We start from the raw sequence: 15,538 nt of genomic DNA on the forward strand, positions 1-15,538 counted from the left end.
AATAAAAGACAATGCCCCAAACCCAAACAACAATAAATTACTAAAATTATTTTTTTTTCTTAAATGCATGCCAGATTTTACCTGGCTTACTATGGCTTAGTGCAATTCTTATACCAAAACAGATTATTGATGCTAAAGTATCTGTAGGTTTAAAGATTAAACAAACATTCAACTCTCTCATTCCAGAGATATTTTGTACTCTCTGTGGCCTGGTAACCCAATTGCAATTCACATTTGCTCTGGACTTTCAGAACTCCAACGATTCAGTTAAAAAATCTTTTGTATCAGCATCTGTTTTAAAATTGGAGCTTGCTTTCTCACTTGAGACTTACTTTCATCACCATGTGTAATCTATCATTGGTCAGTCTTAGAAGTCCCCCCAAATGACTTGTTATTGAGGTGTCCAAAACATTGTATTAAATTTTTATGACCCAAAGGGGAGTTTTTGTTCAGAGACTATGATGTCTGGAAAACAATGCGTCTTAGCTGAATTTTTGAAGTGAGAGAGATACTGGGGGTGGGAAAGGCTTTGGTAACATAGATTTGCCTGAATTAGACATCTGGCGTTTATCTAGGTAACATGTTTTGTATAGCTCTATGTATCCGTTAAATATTTTTAGTATTTAATCACTGCAGAAAGTCAAAGAACACAACTAAGGCTCCAAAGGATTCTGAGAACTACAGGAAAAATGACAGGTTTTATTCTTTACATGAGTTAAATTGATTTATATAATAAATGGATATTTAGCAGAAATTGACTTCACTCTGTGCTCTGTAGTCATATTTTATACTTGGCATTTAAATCACATTTTTAAGTAAGATTTAGAAAAAAAATGCCTTTTCTTCATTCAAATCTCAAATGATTTGTCAGTTCTAGTGTCAGTGTATCACACAAAAGTGAAGATATTGGAAAAAGTTTAACATTTTCCTCCTTTCTTTAGGCTTGATTTTCTTAAACTGTGTAGATATGTGCGTCACAATAAGATGAGGAGCTTGTCAAAAAATTCAGAATTGGGAATTCCTATTTCAAAAATTTGAAATCAATTCTCTGAGACTAGGGCCTGAGAATCACTAATTTTTGAAAACTCCATAGCTAATTCTGATCTACTAAATTGCAAAAACTAAGTATAGAACTATCAATAAGAAAAAATATTTAAATTATGGTGGGAATGTTAGGCTATTCTATTAATAATGTAAAATCATATTTTGTACATCCTTGTGATCATGCTTCAGGATTTCTATATTGTGCAACCAAGAACAACTTCTTTTCCCTTTGAACTTTGTACATTTACAGACATTCCTGTTTAACCTATGGATATTCAAGCTACTGTGTTGTATTTAGTTCAAGGTTTTTCCTCAAGACACCGTAACTTTGATATTCTGGTGAAAAAAGTCAATATACAATGGGCACATTTACTTTATTGGCTAAAAAAGACTAAATGATGGATACTCAGTAGAACTTGCTTTGAGTCAGTATTTATAAATAATGGATTGTTAGGGCTGACACAGACTTCTTTATTGAGCAATTGTTATATAATAATAACTCTGAGAAAATAATGCAAAACAAAGCTCTTACTTCAGCCCTGGAGTCAGACAGGACCCATAGCCAGCCTCCTACAGATCAGTGCAATGTTATCCCTTCCTCCTTTTGCATTCTTTTTCCTCTGACCAGTTTCTATTGCTTGGTTACAATACAGATATTCCAGAGTATTGTTAACTGTCTTACCATAGCCTTTCAACTCTAAAGAAATTCATTTACTTATCCATTGAATAAATACTACTTGAGGCTTTGCTCTAGAGTCTAGGTAAATGAAACTGACAATAACCCTGCCCTCATGAAACTTATGTTATACTAGTGGAGAGAGACAGTAAAGTAGACAATAAGTAGAATATGTAGTGTAGATCATTATTATTGTATTAAAGAGAAAAAAATAAAGTGGGGGGATTCTATATGGATTATTGCAGTCTTGAAATGGCAGATCCTGTGGCCAGGAAAAACATCAAGTGGCTTTTTAACCTCAAGAAAGTGAGAGAGGGACCTTCTGACAAATGGGAAAGCATCCTAGAAGGAAGGAACTGAAAGTAAAAAAGCCCAGAGTGGGAGCCCCCGTGGGGTGTTCCAGAAATAACGAATTTGGTAAATGAAGTCACCACATGTTGGAGCACATTTGTGCCCTGGCCTTTTCAGGCAGCTCTCACTTATGAACTAAGAATGTTTTTACAGAAAGCATGGTTCCATGTGTAGCATATTTATTGTTTGCATAGGATTTTCCCCGTGTTAACCGTATTGCTTAAACCTATTAAATATTTCAATTTCTATTCAGCCTTTGTCAAGAGAATACCACTACGGCAACAATTTTGGTTACATAGTGGCATTTAAGCCATTTGATGGGGAAGAATGGAAAAAAGTGACAGTTACTAACCCAGATACTGGCCGCTACGTTCATAAAGATGAGACCATGCGCCCTTCCACTGCATTTCAAGTCAAAGTCAAAGCTTTCAACAACAAAGGAGATGGACCATACAGCCTCACAGCCGTCATCCACTCCGCGCAAGATGGTAGGTGAAAGAAAGACCCCACTGACCTGATGAGGGATTCTGTTTCTCCAGTAGGCATTTTGTTTGCTGTCTTTCGAGCCTACTTATTAAGATCTTTTTAAGATACCACACATTTTGTAAATGAGTTAGTAAATTTTGAGCCAAATTAAAATGTCAGTCTCTTCATTTAAATGACAGGAACGTTGCCAAAATCTCTTTCATCCTTTAGATCATGTTTATGGTAGTTAGGAAATCTCCACTAAAATCCTTGGCTTAGACCGCTGTTCCTGGACTCTTGATTATAATTTTGCAGTCAGAAATTCTCCAGACTTGATGGAATCTTAACATACACTTTTTTTTGATAAAATTTCTCCTTTTAACTCAAAATTGTGTATTGTATCATTTATGTAACTTCTTTTGTCATTACAGTAGCATGATAGAATTTCATTAAAGTGAACTTAGGCATAATTCTATGAAAAAGGAGTCAGAAAGCAAGTTGAAATTTTTTTCTTGGAAAGAAAAAAGATATCTGAAAGGCTATTCAGGGGAAAAAAAATACAGATACTGGCTCTTTGTTTTTCTAGAAACTTTAACTGAACTGAGCATACTTCTGGAGGACTTTATATATCTCTGCTAAATGATACATATTTTTATATTAAACTTAATTACATTGATTTCTATGGCTTCCCATTTAAGCTGCTACACTTTTTTTATTATTTATCTTCCTATTTAAAAAGGTAAGACTTCCTTATTATACCTTTGTACTCACATGCATTATGCAAATAATTAATGGCTAGAAAGGCAAGTAGAGATTTTCGTTGCCTTCTGACCTAACACATTTGTGCTTGGACAAGTTTCCCTTTGCACATGTGTGAGAAGTAAAAATGGAAGGGTTTTTAAACTTAAAACTATATGAAGTACTCTTCTGATCTCTTAGAGGAAAAACACTATCTATTAATTTACCCAATTTAAACTAATTTTAGTCCACAATAAACATTTAGCTATCCCTTAGAATTTATGCTCTTCAGTCATAGAGTTATTAGCTTTCGTATTTGTTAAAAATTTAATATCTATTCAAATCATCCCATGATCTTTACTTTCAATACAAACATGAAAGACAATCATATATATGTATATATGTTTACACACACACACAAACACGTGCATACTTTTCTAAAGTTAGCTCAATGAAATACATAGAAAGAATAACAAGTAGAAATTTCTAAGTTAATAATCAATTCAGGACTATTTAATCCTGAGTAATTAATCCCACATTTTCTACACTCATTCTGATTCAGCAGAAGTATGATAACTTGACTCAATAGTTTGAACAACTTAAGTACATCTCACGAGAAAATGAAAGTGTAAAGCATTTTACAAGTTACCTTCTCACCCAATATGATTTTTTTTTTTACTCGATGATAAAGTAATCAGGCAAAAGCCATGCTTGTCATCTCTTTGGTTATGGCCATCTGTATTTAATTACATTTCTTTCCTAAATGTTTCATGAGTCTCATAAAACGTGCATGTGACAAAATTTGTTTAAGTGTTCATCTTCACTGCTACTGCTAAGAAATCAGTCACAGTGCCACACGTTTACCTTGATTTGGAAAGACGACAGTGTTCATGTGCAGGACATTTTAGCATAAAAGAGGGTTATGGTTTATTAATAAAAGACAATAAAAACTGATCACTCCTGCTTAAGATTTCCTTAGTTACTTTGTGTAATTTTTGTAAGGGATGTAAATTACTTTTTTTTTCACTGAACAGAGCCTTTTGATACATATTTGACTAGATGCCCAGTTGGACGATTAGACTTATAAAGGCTTTCCTGAGCACAAGAAGTGGTGGATGTCACAACTTGTTTCAAAGGATCTTAAAAAAAGAAAAAAAAAAAAGATCTTAGCTTAAACATAAAAGAGAAAGAAGGAAGTATTGCTGTATATCTTTAGCTCATATTAAATAGGAAGTGTGAGAGAGTTGAAAGTTAATTGTAATGACTAATTTTCTATAATAAATACCAAATTTCCTATCTTTGACAATATAGAGTTGATAAGCTAAACATAATAAATTTTAATTTGCATCCACAGGCTTTCATAAACAGGTTAGTTAAAAGAAATACAAAATATTAGTATGGCTCTTGCTCACAGATATCAGAGAAATCCTTATGGATTTCCATATTTTGTATAAGTGTGTGTATATATATATGTGTATGTATATGTATCTGTCTGTATTAACATTCATGTATATGAATATGTGTGTGTGCATGTATTACTGATGACCACAAAATAAGCATCTTATGTAAGAATGTAATGTTCTCATCAAATTTCAGCTCCCAGTGAAGCCCCAACAGCAGTAGGCGTAAAAGTCTTATCATCTTCTGAGATATCTGTTCATTGGGAGCATGTTGTAGAAAAAATAGTGGAAAGCTATCAGGTGAGTTCAATTTTTACCAAACTAAATACACTTGCTCATAATTATCAGCATACCTTTTCAAATATGTTGCATCTCTCAACGTTCTGTGTCCTTCTGATTTATGTGACAACTAACACTATATTCTCTGTGTTTAATATGTTGGATATTTATTAACTAAATTATGAGTAAAGCAGGGGTTCCAAACTGACTTATCTATAAGAGATGTAGAGTCCTGTGTGTAGGTAAATAATTGGCCAAAATAAAAACTAAGGTAATAACACTCGGGCTTAAGCACAATCTTTTTGCTCATAAAATGCTGGTAAATCTCAAATTTTGGGGAAATCATTTTGGTAGTTTGGTAATTTAATTTTTTTACCCTATTTGACTCATTAATTCCACTTCCAAAAAGCCCTCCAAAGGAAATACTTCTAAATATACTAAATATGTATCCCATTATGCTATCTACGAAGGCAGAAAATTGACAACATTCAAAATGTCTCAAAGGAAACTTCCTTCAAAATAAGTATTAAAAGTGTAGTAGGATTTATCCAGAAGGATAGGGGAGGACTTGTCTTAGTCAACAGAAATAAGACCTGGGGAATTGAAGCTAGTTCTGCTGGGATCTTTAATATGAAATTTAGACTTGATTTTGTAGGAAAAGTGAAGTCGTCTCATATTTTTAAGCACAAAGAGTGAAAATTAAGAGGAACTGACATCGTCCTACCTTTGCAGATGAGAAAATGGATACCAGAGAGATTCAACAACTGGCCTTAGTTAGCACTAATATACTCAAATAAAGTGCTGCAACCTGACTTTCTCAAGACCCTGTTTCTGAGATAGAACCACAAAAGCAGCCCCAGGTTTTAAGTTTTAAACTCACAAGCTAACAGGAAGCTTTTTTTCTTGGTATCATAGGTTATGATTTGGGTAGATGTTAAAATGTTTTCAGATCATCTTTGCAAGTGATCAGCTGAAGTTGTCACCAAGAGAGTGGAATTATAGGAGTGGACTGTGAAGTTCCAATATTCATAACGTATTAAACTTACATTTGCATCTGGTGGAAAAGAAGTGGAAATGGAAAAGAGAGAGAAATTCACTAGATGTTAGAAAGCCCTGTAATAAATAAGTCTGAGGTATCTTGGGAGAACACATCAATATTTAGAGCTTTCAAGCCATATTTTGGACTTAGGATTTCTTCTTTTTTTTAATATTGTTCATTTGTAAGCAATAAAAAAGAGAAAAAAAAATGATTATTTAATATATAACCCATGCATTAACTCAAAGTGCTAAAGATGTATTATTACTTTGCTAAAAACATGCCACAGAAGTAGATATTTTCTTTGTCTGAGAATTATATGTTGACTATTTTATAACTTCTGACATGCAGAGTAAAATGGAAATATGAGATGTGAAACAATGCACTGGCACCAGTGAATTTAGACCATAATCAGAATATACGCTCTTGATGCGGAATAAGCTAAGTAGAAGATTCTCAATTAAATAGCAAAAAATAACCTTAACAGCTAAGATTTTCTCAAATGATCAAAAACCGTATGCCGTGGAGAAGTTTAGTTTCACAGATTTCTGACGTTTCACAACTCCATACGAGAAAATTATGAGCTCTGCTGCTGAACAGACGTGGGGTTATCTCTCAGCTCTGTCACTTAGAAACTTTGTGGAAAATTTATTCAAACTTTCTGGGCCCTAGTTTCCTCACTTTTAAAGCTGAGAGTAATCAATGCCTCATATCCTGTTGTGTGGAATAAATGAAATAACCTGTGTTTAACGCTTTTCCCTGTTTTATATCATTGGACATTTGAAGACAATGATGACGATGATGATGACGACAATGATGATAATGTTAATAATGATAAGAATGATAATATTTGTTGAGCCCTATGATGTCAAACATTTAATTAAGCTCATCGTATTGAATCCACACAATCCCAGGAGATAAACACTATTATTTTCTCCATTTTAAAGGTGAAGAACTTGAAGTTAAAAACATTTATCTGAGTAATAATTGGTATAAACTGACTTGAACCTAGGTCTTGCCTCTCCAGAGAATGGTTAATTAAAAATGTTGGAAGGGCTTCCCTGGTGGCGCAGTGGTTGAGAGTCCGCCTGCCGATGTGGGGGACACGGGTTCGTGCCCCGGTCCGGGAGGATCCCACATGCCGCGGAGCGGCTGGGCCTGTGAGCCCTGGCCGCTGAGCCTGCGTGTCCGGAGCCTGTGCTCCGCAATGGGAGAGGCCACAACAGTGAGAGGGCACGTACCACAAAAAAAAAAAAAAAAAATGTTGGAAATAAATCATAGAATTATTGTTTCCATTTATTCTTTCTTTAAAAAGCCTTTAAGTCTTTCATACAGAGCTTTAAATATCAAAGAGACAAGCATGAAAGCTTAAAAGAGAAAATCTGTAACATTTATTCTCCTGTTAGAAAATGCCCCTTTATGGGGGAAAAGCTTGACTCACTATAATACGGTTATTGTTACTATTTTTAGATGTGAAGGAAGAAGCCGGTGGTTTAACAAGATAGACGATCAAGAAAACTAATATCCTACTGCACTTCCCATGAAAGTGTACTATGGGTCTAAGTTATAAAGAAACAGAGAAAAAAAGCAGGACATTAATAAAATAAGATAAATTAAAAGTTGGAAAAGCCCAAGTCCTGTGTGATTGACCCCATCTCAAGGTTAATTTCCTGACAGTTCAAGTGAGAACTGTTGGCAATTGGATTTAAAAAAATCCCTTGTGGTTTTAAAGTGTATCTTGTAGAAAGTTTAAGTTTTATTCTTTTCCCCCCCTGGCCTAGTTAAAGAGCTCCCCACTTTTAATCTTAATTTCCTGCAGTGTAGGTGAACTAGAAGAATGCAAGAAGTATTTCTTATCAAAGGTTTATTAGAAATTTGGGCTCCTGCCCAGGAATCCACAAAAGACTTAGTTTACTCACCCAGCAGGTAAAGAATTCACTTAATGAAAACAAGTAAAATATTCTATCAGGAATAATAAATACAAAACCTCTTAGCAGCTGAATTGGAGATTAATGCTGATGATTGATTTCACAACTATCTTAAAAGATTAACCATCCTGAGTAGTTTACACAGATGTCTTTAAAAGTTAAATTATTATGGTGAGCATAAGCTCATATTTAGGAAGTGCTGTATTTTCTTATTTTGGAGAAGGCATCTATCTTCATCTGGATCTCCCCAAAGCAAAGTCTGACACACAGGTATAGAAGAAGTTAGTGTTTTTGTTGTTATTGTTGTTTGTTTTAAATATGATCCCAGGGAGCAGATATGAGGAAAAAGCAGAATGAACAGGAGAGGGTTAGAAAAATGCTTTATCTTGTTGGCAACCACTGTGGGCACTGGTACTCCATCCCTTGTGATCTTTAAGGAGCTTCATAAATGTGGTTGAGAATTACCCCACATAGAATGAAAGGGGAAGCGTTCATCTACTGCTATTCCCCATTGGTTAAGAGTGGCCCCAGGGGCATCACCTCCCCTCCCTGCATTGATTGCAGGACAAGGTTCACACTGCAGCATCAAGGATGACCCAAGACAGGGAGTGAGAAGTTAGCAGCAATAGCAGAGGAAAACTACTAACTGGTAGTACTTATGGGAAGCTGGTTGAAGCCTACATAGAATTGTTTGGTTCCTGCACCAATGGGTAGAATAAAAAAGAACTTTGAATAGGTTCCAAGAAGTGTGAGAATACAGATTTTGAGTGATATATATTATTACTATTCCTAACCCATAGAATGTACTAATACTTGAATTAGTCTGGGATCTGGATAATATAAAGTTATTATATAATATCTTTTTTAGATATTTTTCACTTAAATAACTGTGTTTAGATTTTTTTCCTAAAAACTGTATTAAATTCATAACAAAAGAATATTCAGGTGTCAGAAGATATTTTTTTCAGAAAATTCAGAATCTGATGAAGAAAAAATTTGGAAATCTGATACAAAAGTTTACTGAAGTGGAAAATAATAAAATGGAGCAAGCCTAATTTTCAAAAGTACTAAATATCTTTAAATACTTCCACAATTGTAACATCCAGGTTTTATTCTAAGCCTCTTTGGAGAAAATGAGATTAAAGAGCTGTTTTTCCTACAAATTTCTTAAATTTTCCTCGGAAGGGATATAACTGCTATCTTTGTACAAAAGTGGTGTTATTGTAGTTCATAAATGTATGGAAATTATAATTATTCTTTGTTATATGATTTAGCCCTTTTTCTGAGTCTTTTCTTTTCAGCTTCCCAATACTGTTATAAAGAGTAAATTTTCTTGGGACAAAATTATACACTTAGATCATCCTATCAAATATATTAGTAATTTTATGTGAACTTAAACATTTTGATTTCTTACTTTATTTATAAGATCTATGGAGGAAAAAAACATGTTTGCTTGGTTCACTACTATATTCCTAGCATCTAGCACATAGCTGGTACAAAGTAGATACCCAGAAAATATTTGTTCAATGAATGAATGAGTGCCATACATCAAATGCAGTTCTATGTACACAGCATTCGAAATAATGAATACCTGTCCTCAAGGAGTTTATAAACTAGCAATAGTAGAGACCAGTAATGGGGCAATTCCATAATTGTTTAATAAGCACTAAGATAAGTTAATACTAGACATGGGATGTTGTGGAGATTTTAGGAACATGTAAATAAAGAGTTAAATTTATATAATGCCACAGTGTTAAATAGAAATAAATACACTATATGTTGCTCTAGCATGTGAAAATGAATTTATGGTCTACTGTCCATAAAGCAGGACCTGCTTCATTTATTTATTTTTTTCCACTAGTTCATCCAAGCTGCCTTTTGGTCTCCCTAGTGATTAATCAAAAGGAGTGCATTTGTTCTGCTCCATGACTACAGGTTCAACCCTTCACTCCAAACAATTTTCTCACAGATTAATATTGGTTCTTCACCACAATGGGCAACTTACTGCAGGGATCAAACACAGTGGTCCAAATTATCTATTTGGAAATTATTTCTAAGTGCATGGCCAGTGCCTAGTTCAGATGAAAAAAAAAATAATGCTAAATTTTACATATATCCACTACTTATTTTAGAATTCTTTGAAAACATTGCAAGTTAAATCTAAAGGTATGCTTTAAATTAAGGAGAGACAGATTATTCAACCAAAATAATTTTGTATTGGATGCTTTCATTAGTAGAGGTTTAAAATACTGTAAAAGTGTCTGTAAAAAATCTCATATTCTAAAATAAGAAAGTCAGAGATTATTTGATACACTCAATAACTCTCTCTGTTCCCTAGTTACCAGGGCATAACTAAGGCACTGCTTAAATTTATTGTGAATTTCAATGGAGACTGTGTAATATAGATCCCTACCAAAATCAGATGAATAAAATAATTGGCCATTTAAGATATAGATGCAAAGAGTAAATTAAAGAAAATTTTGTTCTTTCCTTTTGTATTGCCAAAATGCCTCATGGAATTTTGGGTAAACTGTCAAAAAAATTTGTCACTTTAAGTCCTCATTTTAATGCTTAGTGTCTTTTAGAAATGGTCTAGTTAAAGATCTTCTCCTCTTTAAACGGGATAGAAAAGTTGTTATAATGAATGAATAAAATTTTAAAATGTGCTCTCAGTCAACAAGTATCCACATAAAAATGTCTGAACCTCGGGGACATCAGTTTTGATTGCTATAAAACAGGCTAAATACTACCATTATTGGTTTGTTGAGAAAATAATACACATGGATGATCCTACTTTAGTACCTGGCATTTCACTAGAATATAAATGTTCATTTTATTTCTCTTCAGTCAAGCAGTGGAAGAGGGCTTACATGTCACACAGTTCAAATTTCCACTAAAATATAGGCCGTCTTCCTCCTTCTCAGATGAATGTAGGCACTGCCTGGATGCTTCCAACACCAGGAAACTCATACCTTCACAAGGAGGGTCCCATCCTCATAAAGTCTTTTCTCTGCCAACTGAGATCTGCCTTTGGAGCCACTTGTAATATTCCGCTTCCTCGGTTCTGAAGCCATCCTTATGGTCAGAGGACAGAAAAGCCCAAGAGATTCCATCAAAACTATTAGGAAATATATTATTGGCATCAGAAAAAATGAGCCCTAGTATACAAAATAAAAATATCACAAAGGAAACCAATAAGCAAGTAGTAACTAGCCTTTGTTCTGAAATGTGCTCATTCTTCATATAAACCTCACTTTGTTAGTAAGGGAATTTGAGCCATCCAGTTCCATTTTATAATGTTTTTTTATGTGTTTATGTAAATAAACATTTCAGGATTATATAAATATTAGATATTATCTTCTAGTATGTTGGTTAATTGTGAAATTAAAATCCCATTATTTTATAGACAGGGCATCTAAAATATAAAATTGCAGTATACTTATAAACAATCCTCTCCTTTTTATTTATAACTGAGATGTAATTATAGATTTCTAACCAATAAAACAGCCTTATTGGAAGAATGAATATTATAATTCATAGCTTTTACTTAAACTTTAAGAGACAAGGAAGGCTGTTATTGATATGCTGGTTGGTAAAAGTAATCATTTCTAATCACAACATGAATGAAATTTTTTAAAACTTATTTTAAAGATAACTTCTACAGCTAATCAAGTTATTAGGTATAATATTTCTTTGATATCTGGCCTCTATATAAGTTCAAAGGAAATAATTTTATATACATACTTCTGAAATAAGCTGGCAGAAAGTAATTAAGCTAGCATGTTTAGGCCTCATGACTATTTTTGTTTATCAATGGCTCTTAACAAATTTGCAATCATGTAAACACAAATAAAGCTGGAAATAAATTATATAAATTATTGTGGCAAAAAATTCCAAACAGAAACCAGTTTTATAGTTTGAGAGCAAATCTTATGCACATTTTTTTGGCTTTTTCTCTTTTTTCGTCTGTGTGTGACTATTTCAGGCAATGAGGTGAGCCTTTAATTTGCTTTTGACACTTCTAATCAGATATGCATTGTGTGCCTTGCCATTTTCTAAGACTGACAGAAACGTAAGTAACATTAAGTAACATTTGAGAATATGATGCTCAGCCAACATCAAGTGTCAGAACAACTTGAAAAGAATTTTTTGCAACTGAAGTGTCTGAATCATGAAAAAATATTACTCAACATGTATGTTTGCAGATTCGGTACTGGGCTGTCCATGATAAAGAAGCAGCTGCACACAGAGTGCAAGTCACTAGCCAAGAATACTCTGCCAGGCTGGAGAACCTTCTGCCTGACACCCAGTACTTTATGGAAGTCAGGGCCTGCAATAGCGCAGGGTGTGGACCTCCCAGTGATATGATTGAGACCTTCACCAAGAAAGCACGTGAGTCTCAATATTTGCATTTTATACTTGTCAAAAACTCCCAATTGATTCAGTGATGATGCAGGTATATTTGAGAGAAAATTACTACCCAGTAGTCTGAGCACTTTTGGTTTTCAATTTTAACCTTTAAAAATCACACAAGATTTAAAAAAACAAAAACAAAAACAAACAAAAGCATTGATAGTTATTGTAGATGATGAAAAAATGTGGAGAATACCTTCACACATTTAATGCTCCATTACAGAACCTCCCTTTGTAAAGACTGCCCACAAAATTTTGTATCATTAGACAATTAATTTGTTATTGTTTTAAACTTGGTTTTATAGGAATGCATCAACAACATGAGAAAATGAAAATTCTATAATTTTTCTATGCTTTGATTTATAAACCTTCGTCACTGCACAATGAAATACAAGTTAAATGTTGTAGCATTATGTTCACTCTCTTATTACTGTATGTTCTCATTGTTAATATAACAAGACCACCTGCCCTGCTCACATTTTTTGGTCATACCCATCTCCCTGACTTCACTATGATAGCTCTTTTTTGAACCCAAGTTGAACAGATGGAAGAGGAGAACTTATATTCAGAATTTAGGGAAACTTCACAAGAATTTGAAGACATGATTACCATTAGAGTTTGAAAATTTATGAAATTCACTTGGGGGAAAAGAAAGTTCTAATGAAATAATAAAACATGGTGGTAAGATCCAGGCTTTGGTATCAGACAGGGGTTTCTAATCTGTCTCTATCACTTACTCAATGTGTGACAGTAGACATATTACATCAAATCTTTAAACCTCAGCTTTCTAATTTGTAAAAAGAGCATTCATTCCTTTGTTCTTTGTTCAATTTATTCATTCATGAAAAATATGCTACATGCCCAGAACAGGTCTAAGTGTTGACGATACAGAAAGGATGAAGCAAGACCCAGATCCTCTTCTCAAAGGGTTTAACAAACTAATGGAAAGAGAGGAAGAGAGAGAGAGGGAGAGAAATATGACAAATAAATAAGTATAACATCAGGTGACAGAACAATAAAGTGAATAAACAGATAATATGGGAGGAGGAGACCAAGATGGCAGAGTAGAGGACCTGAGCTCACCTCCCCCCATGAACACATTAAAAATACATCTAGACATGGAGCAATTCTCACTGAAAACAAACTGAAGATTGGCAGAAATACTCTTCTACAACCAAGGCTGTAAAGTAATATCCACATGGAGTCAAGTAGGAAGGGAGAAGAAGTAATCAGGTTGGGACTCATGACCCCAGTACGGGACATAAAAGAAGAGGGGGATATCACAGACTCAGAGATCTCCTGGGGAATGAGGGGTTTGAGCCACATATCAGACACCCCAACCCTGGGGTCCAACACCAGGAAGATGAGTCCCCATGGCAGATTAAACCACCAGTGGGACTTACAAGAGGGCTGTAGAAAACAAGACTCCACTCATGAAGAGTGTGCACACACAGTTGCTTACTCCTGGGAACACGACAGAGGAATCAGATTGAAAATCCTCTGATGGCTTTCCTTGGGCTTTCCCAGCATGTGTTCCAACCTGCACCAGTTGCCTTCTTCAGAAAAGTTCCCAGATAGGACAAAGTCTACATTGCCAAGGACAGTGTGCAGTTGTGGGGGAAGGAACTGGAAAAGAACCAGCACTGCATCTGAATGGGGCAAGGGCAGCCATTACTTGTGCTCACAGAGGCTCCGCATTGGGAGCTGTCTCAAGCTCTGACTGGCTTGCCAGGACTGTCTTATCACATGCTCTGGCCTACACTGGGCACCCACTCTGGCCCCCTTGCTCTAGCACTGCTCCCCTCTGAGGCAATGATTCTGTTGCTGTGGGGAGGGAGAGGACACATTTAGAGGGAATGGAACCAGCTTAGACCTGACCCTCAGGGCTTCTGCTCCAGCACCTTGGGACTCAAAACTGCCCCCAGTAGGGTGGTGATGGCCACTGAGCATAGGAGAAGCTCCAGTACACACCTGGCTCTGGACCTAGTCCTTCTGTCTCCAACCCCACATTCCAGCAGAATGATAGTTACCAGCACACCATAAGAGGAGATGTGACCCATGCTCACTTCAGATCCAGTTCTCCCACCAAAGACACTGGACACACAGAGATTGATAGGGGCACTACAACACAAAAACACTCCTTCAAGAACTGAATAGTTAAATGTTTCACCTAATTTCAAAGAGACTGAGAAAGTTAAATATGAAGACAGAGAAATTAGTTTCAAGCAAAAGAAAAAGAAAAGAACCTCTGTAAAAAAAACAACTAATGAAGCAGAGATAAAGAGTTTAAAGCATTAGTAATAAGAATGCTAACTGAACTTGGGAAAAGAATAGATGAAGACAGTGAAGATCTTAACTAGGAATTAGAAAATGTAAAAAAGAACAAGTCACAACTGAAGAATGCAATAACTGAAATGAAAAACACTAGATGGAATTAACAGCTGACTACATGATACAGAAGAACACATAAGCAATCTGGATGATAGAATAATGGACATAATCCAATCAGAACAGCAAAAGAAAAACAGATTTTAAAAAATTGAGAACAGTTTAAGGGACCTCTGTGACAATATCAAGCATACTAACATTTTTTTTTTAATTTATTTATTTTTGGCTGTGTTGGGTCTTTGTTTCTGTGAGAGGGCTTTCTCTGGTTGCGGTGTGCGGGGACCACTCTTCGTCTCGGTGCACAGGCCTCTCACTGTTGTGGCCTCTCTTGTTGCAGAGCACAAGCTCAAGACGTGCAGGCTCAGTAGTTGTGGCTCACAGGCCTAGTTGCTGCGCGGCATGTGGGATCTTCCCAGACCAGGGCTCGAACCCGTGTCCCCTGCATTGGCAGGCAGATTCTCAACCACTGTGCCACCAGGGAAACCCCCTTACTAACATTTTTATTATGCGGGTCCCAGAAGAAGAAGAGAGAAGGGGGTCAAAAGTGTGTTTGATGAAATTATGGCTGAAAACTTTCCAAACCTGAGGAAGGAAACAGATATCCAGATACAGGAAGCACAGAGGATCCCAAACAAGATGAACCCAAAGAGACCCAAGACATATCATAAAGAAATGGCAAAAGTTAAAGATAAGGAGAGAATTCTAAAGGCAGCAAGAGAAAAACAAAGAATCACTTACAAGGGAACCCCCATAAGGCTATTAGCTGATATTTCTACAGAAGCTTTGCAGGCCAGAAGGGAGTGGCATAATATATTTAAAG

The 15,538-nt window shown here is 35.3% G+C and overlaps 1 protein-coding gene across 3 annotated transcripts in view; it reads left to right on the top strand.

Moving 5' to 3' along the window:
- The window catches only part of CNTN1 (contactin 1), a 365,513-nt gene that overhangs the window by 298,051 nt on the left and 51,924 nt on the right, over nt 1-15,538 (top strand). For all 3 annotated transcript variants that reach the window (XM_029205356.1, XM_029205357.1, XM_029205355.1), the window contains 3 exons: nt 2,325-2,559; nt 4,871-4,974; nt 12,123-12,309. In XM_029205356.1, the coding sequence (XP_029061189.1) occupies nt 2,325-2,559; nt 4,871-4,974; nt 12,123-12,309 (526 nt within the window). The remainder of the gene's footprint in view (nt 1-2,324; nt 2,560-4,870; nt 4,975-12,122; nt 12,310-15,538) is intronic.

The sequence above is a fragment of the Monodon monoceros genome, unplaced genomic scaffold (assembly GCF_005190385.1).
Source record: "Monodon monoceros isolate NGI ecotype Baffin Bay Population unplaced genomic scaffold, NGI_Narwhal_1 Super_Scaffold_6, whole genome shotgun sequence".
Taxonomy (NCBI): domain Eukaryota; kingdom Metazoa; phylum Chordata; class Mammalia; order Artiodactyla; family Monodontidae; genus Monodon; species Monodon monoceros.